Source organism: Arachis ipaensis, chromosome B01 (assembly GCF_000816755.2).
Source record: "Arachis ipaensis cultivar K30076 chromosome B01, Araip1.1, whole genome shotgun sequence".
Classification (NCBI taxonomy): domain Eukaryota; kingdom Viridiplantae; phylum Streptophyta; class Magnoliopsida; order Fabales; family Fabaceae; genus Arachis; species Arachis ipaensis.
The window spans coordinates 78,767,746-78,778,795 of NC_029785.2; the positions used below are offsets into that span (position 1 = coordinate 78,767,746).

At 34.5% G+C, this 11,050-nt stretch overlaps 1 protein-coding gene and 1 long non-coding RNA gene across 2 annotated transcripts; both read left to right on the forward strand.

Annotated features, from left to right (window-relative positions):
- Positions 1,151-1,604, forward strand: LOC110270934. The gene is made up of 2 exons (XR_002360733.1): positions 1,151-1,420; positions 1,526-1,604. It is a non-coding gene; the product is annotated as an uncharacterized LOC110270934 (long non-coding RNA).
- LOC107607940 (1,4-dihydroxy-2-naphthoyl-CoA synthase, peroxisomal-like) lies at positions 1,965-3,503 on the forward strand. The gene is made up of 4 exons (XM_016309834.1): positions 1,965-1,978; positions 2,674-2,803; positions 2,880-3,002; positions 3,393-3,503. Exons 1-4 carry the CDS (start codon positions 1,965-1,967, stop codon positions 3,501-3,503), a joined length of 378 nt encoding a protein of 125 aa, XP_016165320.1.

Here is an 11,050-nt window from a genome sequence, read left to right on the forward strand (position 1 = left end):
CACTTGGTGTGTGCTTGGGCTGAGCTTTGAGTGTTGCACGTGTAGAGGTCCTTCTTGGAGTTGAACGCCAGCTTTTGTGCCAGTTTGGGCGTTCAACTCTGGTTTTGGATCCTTTTCTGGCGCTGGACGCCAGAATTAGGCAGAAAGCTGGCGTTGAACGCCAGTTTGCGTCATCTATTCTTGGCCAAAGTATGGACTATTATATATTTCTGGAAATCCCTAGATGTCTACTTTCCAATGCAATTGGAAGCGCGCCATTTCGAGTTCTGTAGCTCCAGAAACTCCAGTTTGAGTGCAGGGAGGTCAGAATCCAACAGCATCAGCAGTCCTTCTTCAACCTCTGAATCTGATTTTTGCTTAAGTCCCTCAATTTCAGTCAGAAAATACCTGAAATCACAGAAAAACACACAAACTCATAGTAAAGTCCAGAAATGTGAATTTAACATAAAAACTAATGAAAACATCCCTAAAAGTAACTAGATCCTACTAAAAACATACTAAAAACAATGCCAAAAAGCGTATAAATTATCCGCTCATCAGGCAGCCAAAAATTAATTTTGATTTATTGATGCCACAGGTTTTGGAGTTATCATGTGCTCTGGCACTTATGTAATTTGATGATTACCTATTACTGCTACTTTGAATGTTCATTTCAGCGTGTGGCAATGGTTAGCCTTTATGTTTGTGAATTTGAACTTGATGGATGATTATATAATATACTTCTTGGTAGTAACACTTTTGTTTTGTCTAAAGAAATGTCACTGTCTTTTGAACAAAATTAAACTGATCACTAATTATCTATATTTCACTCATTTAGTATATATTAGTTGAATGAATCAGTTCATTTGAGAATATGAAGGAGCTGAAATTTGATAATGATATATCACAAAATAGAATTCATTTGAGAATTTGAGATATAACAATAGCAAAAATTTTATAGCAGTATCTTGTCATGAATTTCACAGAAATTATTGTTGTATATTGTGTTTTATAAGAATTGTTAGGTTTACTATATGGATACTCATGGTCAGTCATGGATTTCGTAGCTACCTAGAGATTTAGTAATTGCTTATTCATCATCATCAACATATCATGTTCTAATTCTCCCTCAAAGTTTTTGCAACTAGTTAAGTAAATTAATTAGGTATAAGCAACAAGTTTTTGCTTCCAAGAAAGCCTATAAGTTTATGCATTATTTGCATTCCCTCAAAGTTGAATAATTGAACTTATTATATATAGCATCAAGAACTGTAGCACTAAATATTTTCTGATTAGGTAAGGTAGCAATAGTTGACTTTTTCAATGGCAGCGAGAATTTCAGGCAAACAAACTGAGGCAAGACACTGCTTGACAGCCAAATCCAATGATTTTGAGGATTCTTTAACTGATGGGAGCAGAAGTAACCTTTTGGAAGTTAATGGTTAGTGTTTTTTTGTGCTCTCTATAATTCTTAAGTCTTTTGGGGCTTCCATGTTATTCCATTCAAGCATTCACCAGTGGTGTCACTATTTTCACTGTTTTCAAGTTTCAGAAGTAGATCACCATGAAAGACAAGTAGAGGAAGCTCAGCAGAAAGGATTGTCCCTCACTGATGGAGATAAGGTATAATTTTTTATATTAAATATAATTTTAAAGAGTCTAATAACTAACTAGAGAAGCAGTTTCTAATAGTCAATTTCAATCAATTTCACTTTACTATTTCAATCAATTTGATTTTCTAGTTATAAATTAATCTCTAAACAGTTGCACTGTGTTACTTGTTCCAATTTTTCTTGCGTACTACTTGAATAGCATGATGAAGTTCAAAATTTTAAATTTCTTAACCCTGTGCGTTTCTTCTTTTTCACAGTTTTGTACAGGAATATGATCCCTAGTAACTTTACGATGAGATTAAATGCGAATCAGCAACTTTCACCGGAGTTGGATCTCTTCATGAAACAGAGGCTCCAAAATTATGAATTAAAATGAAAGAAACTTGGTACTCGAATTGGACAGACTAAGTTCCCCTTCTGTAATACTCTGAAGTTAGGTCATCTTCTTCTTGCACTAAAACTGTTCGATGAATTGCCTCACTCACCTGTCAAACAAAATTTCTGCTAACCTACGTGTTCACTCCCTAACAAGTTGCATATCAGAATAATTAATTAATAAACTGATGTGTTTATCTGAATTATTTCACATTAAACACCAAACTCATATGACATATATAATAGGCCATGGATTTCTTATATATTGACTTAGAAATTATTTATTTATTGTTTTCACTTTTCAGAAGCACACACTCTTTTTTGGCGCGAAGTCAACAGTAACTGTGCCGTTACAGTAACTCTCTTTCCCCTTATCAGCTTATCTTATCCAAAAATTCGGTATGAAATCTTCCAATCTACTCTGTCCCTTTAATTTCAATAAAAGTTAGGGGGAAAAAGAAAAAAGCACCAATGCTTTATGCTTCCCTTCATTCGTGCATAACTAAGTAACTAACAATAACTTTTATCTCACAAAAAAGCTTCAATGGCAGAGAAGAAGAACCTGCTTGTACTTGACACCGTGACCAGGAGACTCGCCACCATAGTCAACCACCTTGGTGCCTCTTCTCAATCTGATCACCCTTCTCTTCATCCCCACAACCAACTCCAACTTGGCCTTTGACTCTTCAACTTCCCGGAATGATAGCTACAAACGTGTTTACGGTGATGTTCTCTCCCACGACGTCGTTTGGAGGGTCATCGCTTCCGATGCTGACTCCGACAAGGAGTTCACTGACATCATTTATGAGAAGGCTGTTGGGGAAGGCATAGCCAAGGTTTGGCTTTCAGCTTTCAACTTTTTCAAGTTCATTTTTATTTTGGATTTTTGTGATTGGGTGAGTGTGGTTGCAGATTAGTATTAATAGGCCTGAGAGAAGGAATGCCTTTCGACATAATACAGTTAAGGAACTTATTTGTGCTTTCAATGATGCCATGCATGATAGTTCTATTGGGGTTGTCATTCTTACTGGCATGGTATGCCTCCTCCCTACTCCAGTGTTTTTCAGAAATTCTGTAAATTGATGCGTTGACCTAAAAAATTAAGGTTAATTGAGATGGATTCAAGCCAAATGGTTGGGGTTGATGCCCCTTTTGACTAGAGTTTAATTCTGATATACTATTATCCAATCAAATCTATTCTTAGAGTCGGATGATCATTCAAGTGATTGGTGTTAAAATGAGTTTAATTGAATGTCAGTGTATTGCATCAAATTAAATCCTTCCTTGATTATTTTAAACATGATGCTTCCAGTGAAAAGGACATTTGGCCATGTTGTTGTCACTTTGACATGAATGGAATATTCACATTTTATGTGCAAACTAGTGTGAACTTGATTGATGTTGATTTGCCTATTTATTTTGTAGGGGACCAAGGCATTTTGTAGTGGTGGTGACCAAGCTTTGAGGATAGCAGATGGTTATTCTGATAATGAAGATATTGGTAGCCTTAATGCGTTAGACTTGCAGGTTTATTGATTGTTGGCATTTTTTATGAGGCAATTATTAGTGTTATTATGCCAATATATAAGATTAGTATGATTCTTGATCCCTAGTGTTGTTGAATCTTACGATGAGATTGTATTTTCTGAACCGTCTGAGGTTTTTCTGGCGTGTGTGCAGAATCATCCTGCTGTTGTTGTGCCTAGGCTTCCTGCTGGTTTGAATTTGCCTAGCCCAGGTGAGTTCTTTCAAATGTTCTTTTTCATTCCGCACTCTGTGAAGAACCCTTTAATTATTTTATTTTTGTTCTGATCTCTGTTTGCTTTTGTTGTTCTCTCTGTTTTTCTATGTTTTGATTCTTTGGCATAGATTGATTTACTCCAATTCCAATTCGGATTTTAATTCTATTTCAGTCAGGAGATGTCAAAATTAAATTTCAATGTGGAGCTTGATGTTGCTAATGCAACTTAGTTATTTATTAATATTTTAGATTATCCTATCTTTAAGTGCTAAGTGTAATTTGTGACATTCATGTAACATTGGGATGGTCATCTTATTTTTTTTTGGGTATCTTTTTATTAAGACAATGAGATATTGGCTAATGATGTTGAAAAATAACATCCAATTTTATAGGTATCATGTAATGAATATTATGTTTATTTATGTGATTTTTGGCTCTCTTTTTTCAATTTACAGTGTTTGATGGAGTAAATTTAGAAAACAAATTTAAAGTATTCATTTTGCAATGGAAAAATCTAAAAAAAATTCTATTTTATCTTACTGACGGATTTACAGACGGATTTTCTGTCTGTAATCAGAACGATGGATGATTTTCCAAAGTTCAAATTACAGACGGAAAATTTGTTGAAAAATCCGTCCGTAATTACAGACGGAAAATCCGTCGGAAAATCCGTCTGTAATTACAGACAGAAAATCCGTCTGAAAATTCATCTGTAATTACAGACGGAAAATCCGTCGAAAAATTCGTCTGTAATTACAGACAAAAAATCCGTCGAAAAGTTCGTCGCCTTTGGAAAATGGATAGAAAATTTACAGAGGGAAAATCTGTCGGTAATTGCTAAAAATCCGTCTGTAATTTTTCGACGGAAAAAAAATCCGTCGGTAAATAATTTCCGACGAGGCTTTTACATAGGGACGAAATCCGTCGGTAATTTTGTCGGTATCCAAAAATTCGTCTGTAACAAAGACTAAATCCGTCTATAAATCTGTCTGTATTAATCCATTTTCTAGTTGTATCAATTTTTCGAATTATATGTTCTTTTTATTCTTTATATTTTCGATTTTTATGTTCCTTGTTCTTTCTTGATCTTCAAGTTGTTGTTTATTTTCATTGTTTGATCTTTAGCTTTTCTTGTTTTGTATCTTTCCTTATTTTTCTTGTGCATTTTCGAATTATTAGTGTCCAAAGTATAAAAAGTTTTTAGTTTGGTGTCATTTGTGTTTTTATTTTCTTAAAAATTTTCAAAATTTGTTTTTGGTGTTCATCTTGATCTTCAAAGTGTTCTTGGTGTTCATCTTGACATTCACAGTCTTCTTGTTTGTTTTCTTTGTTTTGATTTAAAAATTCTAAGTTTGGTGTCATTTTATTATTTTTCTCTTTCCTCATTAAATTCAAAAAAAATATTTTCCTTTATTTACTCATCAATTTCGAATTCCTTAGGATTGACTTAGTCAAAATTTTTAAAATTTGGTAGTTTCTTGTTAGTCAAGTTAGAATTTCAATCTTAGAAATTTATCTTTTTTTTTATCTTTTTCAAAACAAATTCTTTTTCAATTTTTTATATTTTTCGAAAATCTTTTATAAAATTTTTCAAAATCTTTCTCTTTTTTTTTTCGAATTACTTATCCTATTCTATTAGTTTGATTGAAAAATTTTAAGTTTGGTGTTTCCTTGTTAAGAAAGTTTCAACCTTGAAAATTTTAAAATCATATCTTGTTCAAATCTTTTCTTTTATCTATTTATTTTCTTACAAGTATCTTTAAGTTTAAGACATATCTTTTTCAAAACCTCCTGACCACTTTCTCTCCCTTCATTTTTCGAAAATCATATCCAAATTTTTTTCAAATCTTTTTAATTAATTAATCATTTTAGTATTCGAATTTCTTTTATTTTTTTTTCTTTTAAGTTTTCGAAACATATATTCTATTTTCCAATTATTTTATTTTATTTTCTTTTGAATTCGGTTTATCTCCAATTAAATAAAATAAAAACAAAAATATTTTATTTTATCTTATATTTTATTTACAATCCACATCATCTCCCTTTCTCCATTATGGACTCAAGTGGAAATGAACAGTCCAGAAGGACTCTGGGGTCATACGCTAATCCCACTACTGCTTCATATGGGAGTAGTATCTGTATACCCTCATCAGAGCAAGCAGTTTTGAGCTAAATCCTCAGCTCATTATCATGGTGCAGCAAAATTGCTAGTATTCTAGTCTTCCACAGGAAGAGCCTATTGAGTTTCTGGCACAGTTCTTACAAATTGTTGACACAGTACGTGATAAGGAAGTAGATCAGGATGTCTACAGATTATTACTGTTTCTATTTGCTATAAGGGATCAAGCTAAGAGGTGGTTAAATAACCAACCCACAGCAAGCATAAGAGCATGGAAACAATTATCAGACAAATTCCTGAATCAATATTTCCCTCCAAAAAGGATGACACAGCTAAGGCTGGACATCCAAGGCTTTAAACAAGAGGATAATGAATCTCTTTATAATGCCTGGGAGAGGTACAAAGAGATGCTAAGAAAATGTCCCTCTGAAATGTTTTTAAAATGGGTGCAGTTAGACATCTTTTACTATGGGCTTACAGAAAAGGCCCAGATGTCTCTAGACCACTTAGCTGGTGGATCTATACACATGAGAAAGATAATTGAAGAGGCTCAAGAGGTCATGATACAATTGCTAGAAATCAGCACCTGTACTTAAGTAGTGAGTCCTCCATGAAAGAAGAGGCTGAGGCAATATCCACTGAACTTAGTCCTCCAGAACAAATTATTGAACTAAATCAGCAACTATTTTCTATAACAAAACAGTTAGCAGAATTTAAAGAGATGCTGCAAGAAACCAAAGATGCTAACCAGAATATGGAAAAACAATTAAATCAAATAAGACAGTAGTTATCTAAACAGATAACAGAAGAGTGTCAAGCTGTTCAGTTAAGGAGTGGGAAGACATTGAATGTTTCAACTCAAGGTAGCAGAAAGCTTAGAAAGGAACAACTACCAGAGGATGACCAACCCACTACCCAAAATCCTCTTGAGGACAGCAAGAGCCCAGAGAGGAATGATTCTGGCGTTCAAATGCCAGAAAAAGGTGAAAAAGTGGCGTTAAACGCCCAGTGTATGTCTAATTCTGGCGTTCGAACGCCAGAAAAGGGTGAAAAAGTGGCGTTAAACGCCCATACAGCACACAATGCTGGCGTTCAAACGCCAGTAAGGGGTCAGACACCTACAAGTGCTGATAACAACCCCCTTAAGTAGGCTTCTCCAACCACTTCTGTAGGAAATAAACCTACAGTAACTAAGGTTGAAGAATATAAAGCCAAGATGCCTTATCCTCAGAAGCTCTACCAAGCGGAATAGGATAAACAATTTTCCCGCTCTGCAGACTATCTCAGGACTCTTGAAATAAAGATTTCATTTGCAGAGGCACTTGAGCAAATACCCTCTTATGCTAAGTTCATAAAAGAGATCTTAAGTCATAAGAAGGATTAGAGAGAAACTGAAAAAGTTTTTCTCACTGAAGAATGCAGTGCAGTCATTCTGAAAAGTTTACCAGAGAAGCTTAAAGATCCCGGAAGCTTTATGATACCATGCACATTAGAGGGTGCTTGTACCAAGACAGCTTTATGTGATCTTGGGGCAAGTATCAACCTAATACCTGCATCCACTATCAAAAAGCTTGGTTCGACTGATGAAGTTAAACCAACCCGGATATGCCTCCAACTTGCTGATGGCTCCATTAAGATTCCATCAGGAAATAATTGAGGACATGATTGTCAAGGTTGGGCCATTTGCCTTTTCCACTAACTTTGTAGTGCTGGAAATGGAGGAGCACAAGAGTGCTACTCTCATTCTAGGAAGACCTTTCCTAGCAACTGAATGAACCCTCATTGACATCCAAAAAGGAGAGATAACCCTGAGAGTCAATGAGGATGAGTTTAAGTTGAATGTTGTCAAAGCTATTCAGCATTGAAGAGAGAACTTTTGCGTGGTCTAGAAATTCGCAGATAAATCCTCGTTGCAGGTATAGCTTCTAAACCAACAAAAGTCCCTTCTTACAAATGTTTTGGTTGTCACAAGTAACAAACCCCTTTAAAATTGATAACCGAAGTATTTAAACCTCGGGTTGTCTTCTCAAGGAACTGCAGGGAGGCGTTCTTATTATTGGTTATGAGTTTTCTAAATTGGGGGTTTTGAAAGTAAGGAACAAGTAATTTAAATGACAAGTAAAATATATAAATAACTGTAAAATAAACTCTTGGCAAGGTATGAAAATTCGGAAGTCCTATCCTAGTTTTCCTTATCGATGGTGATGAGAATTGAGTTTAATCCCACTTAGTTAACCTTCACTAAAGCAAAGAAAAGTCAAGTGGACTAATTAGTTTGATCCTCAGGTCCTAGCCAATTCCTAAGAAAGGACTTGAGTTATTGGAATCTAATTCAATTAGCAAAAATAACAATTATCAATCACGATGAGTTTGATAACTCAAGAGTCTCCAATTGATCAATTAAAGCCAAAAGGGAAAAATTTAAATTATTTATATAAATAAAGAAAAGCAATCATAATTCTGAAATACCTCAAGTTGTACTAATAAAGATATCAAATGTAACATGAAAAAGTTCATAAATTAAATTGGGAAAATAAATAAAAGGAATATTGAACATGTGATGAAGAAGAAATAATCCTAAATCCTAAAACTAAATCCTAAGAGAGAGGAGAGAACTTCTCTCTCTAAAATCTACATCTAATCCAAAAATTATGAATTATGAGCTGATGATTGTGAATGGATGCATTCTCCCACTTTATAGCCTCTAATCTGTGTTTTCTGGGCCGAGAACTGGGTCGGAAACAACCCAGAATTCGCTGGTTTCGAATTCAAGCACGCTGGTTTTTTTTCCACTGCGATGCGTCTGCGTAGATCACGCATTCGTGTCACTTATCGTCAAAGAAACTATGGCAAATTATATATCAAATTGAAGCCCCGGACATTAGATTTCCAACGCAACTAGAACCTCATAATTTGGACCTCTGTAGCTAAAGTTCTAGCCATTTGAGTGCGAAGAGGTCAGGCTGACTGCTTTGCAGTTCCTTCAACTTCTTGTATTCCTTCCATTTTTGCATGCTTTCTTTCCATCCTCTAAGCCATTCCTGCCCTATAAACTCTGAAATCACTTAACACACATATCAAGGCATCTAATGGTAATAAGAGAGGATTAAACATAGGGAACTTAAGGCCAAAGAAGCATGTTTTCAATCAAAGCACATAATTAGGAAGGCAAATGTAAAACCATGCAAAAGTATGAATAAGTGGGTAAAGAGTTGATAAAAACCACTCAATTGAGCACAAGATAAACCATGAAATAGTGGTTTATCAACCTCCCCACACTTAAATACTAGCATGTCCTCATGCTAAGCTCAAGAGAAGCTATAAGAGAGTGAAGAGGAATGGTAGAAAGTATGAAATGCAACCTATCTATATGAATGCAACTACATGCTAAGATGTTTCTATCTATTTGGTTAAAAGTAAATAAGCTCTTCAAGACAAACATAAATCAGATTTCACTAATTCAAATCATACAATAAAAAGCAAGTAAACTTGTAAGAAGATAGCTCATGAAAGCAGGGAACATAGAATTAAGCACTGAACCCTCACTAGTAGTGCAAGTGTACAGGGTAATTCACTCTACTCTTCTCTAACCATGCTTTCTAAACTTTGTTCTTTATCTAACTAATCAACAAATATTTAATGTACCAATGCAAACATCATGAGGTCTTTTTCAAGGTTGTAATGGGGCTAAGGTAAGGGTAAAGGTATATATAAGGCTAAGTGAGCTATATAAAATGAATGCTTGATTAGTCTAAGATCTCACCTAACATATACATACTTTATACAATTTTTAAAATACTTTACCTAGCTACCCAAATTTTTCCCACTTTTGTATTACATGCTCATGTATCAAACTTATTTTTGAATTTTGTCCCATGTGCATTGATTCTTTTTATAAACTTAACATTGGGGTAATTTTGTCCCCTTATTTATTTACTTATTTATTGAATATTTTTTTCTCTCTTTTTTTTTCCAATGCACATGGTAATTTAATTATTTTGATTTCACATGAGCATGCTTCCCAAATTTGCAAATAACTTATTCAATTTAATTCCCTTTTTTTTATCATCCCATGTTCCCATAAAATTTCCCATACTTAAATTATACACAATATCTATCTTAAGCTAACAAAGGATTCAACTTGGGATTTTTAATTTGTTTTTCTGCTTAAGGCTAGTAATGTGGTTATAAAACAGAACAAATGGGGATTAAAAGGCTCAAAGTGGCTGACAAGGGTGATTTAAAGGGTGGGCTTATTTGGGATAAGTGAGCTAAAATCAAACAATGGCCTCAATCATATGCAAGCATGTAACATATTAAACATTGGACATATAGAATGGAACAAAGCAAAGATTGCAATTATAGAGAAGAAAACACACAAGAATAAAAATTTATGGTTAAATAATGTAACCATTTAAATAAGCTCAAAATCTCACAGGTTGTGTGTTCTTTGGCTTAAAAACTATGTTCCAAATACAACTTCTGATAAGTTTAACACAAAAATTTTTTCAATTTAAATTAGTGAAATACTATAAAAATTTATTGAAAATGAAAATATTACTTCAACCAAGTAGTAACTAAATGCATAAAATCAAAAAAACATGCAATTAAATATGCAAATGCAACAATGAATTAACAGAGAAAATAAAACATTGGTGTTGAGAAGAAGGTAACTAACCCATGGAGATCGGTATCGACCTCCCCACACTTAAAGATTGCATCGTCCTCGGTGCATGCTGAGATGTGCAGGTGGACGGGTTGTTCCAACTGATGCTTTTCTTCAAGGATTGTGTAGATGGACTTGTTTGTCTCCCCTTTTAGAAGTTTCTCCCTTTTTCCGTCTTCGGTAGCCAGCCTGAAAGAAGAGAAAAAGAAGAACAGTAACCCAGAAATAAAGATAAGAAAATAAATGAAGTATGGGTGGGTTAATGCCAAATGATAAGGGTCTCATTGGTGCACGAAATTGCGATCATCAACAATGGCGCCAACAACTTGGAGCTCTCAAACGTGAATCACACTTTGTCACAACTTCGCACAACTAACCAGCAAGTGCACTGGGTCGTCCAAGTAATAAACCTTACGTGAGTAAGGGTCGATCCCACGGAGATTGTCGGCTTGAAGCAAGCTATGGTCACCTTGTAAATCTCAGTCAGGCGGATTCAAATGGTTATGGAGATTTGAAAATTAAAATATGATTGAAATATAAATAGGATAGAGATACTT

What these genes read in the sequence shown, in the direction of transcription:
- LOC107607940 (XM_016309834.1), top strand. An exon ending in TTGGGGAAGGCATAGCCAAG is followed by an intron (nt 2,804 to 2,879) that starts GTTTGGCTTTCA and finishes GTGTGGTTGCAG; the next exon opens with ATTAGTATTAATAGGCCTGA. An exon ending in TTGTCATTCTTACTGGCATG is followed by an intron (nt 3,003 to 3,392) that starts GTATGCCTCCTC and finishes TTTATTTTGTAG; the next exon opens with GGGACCAAGGCATTTTGTAG.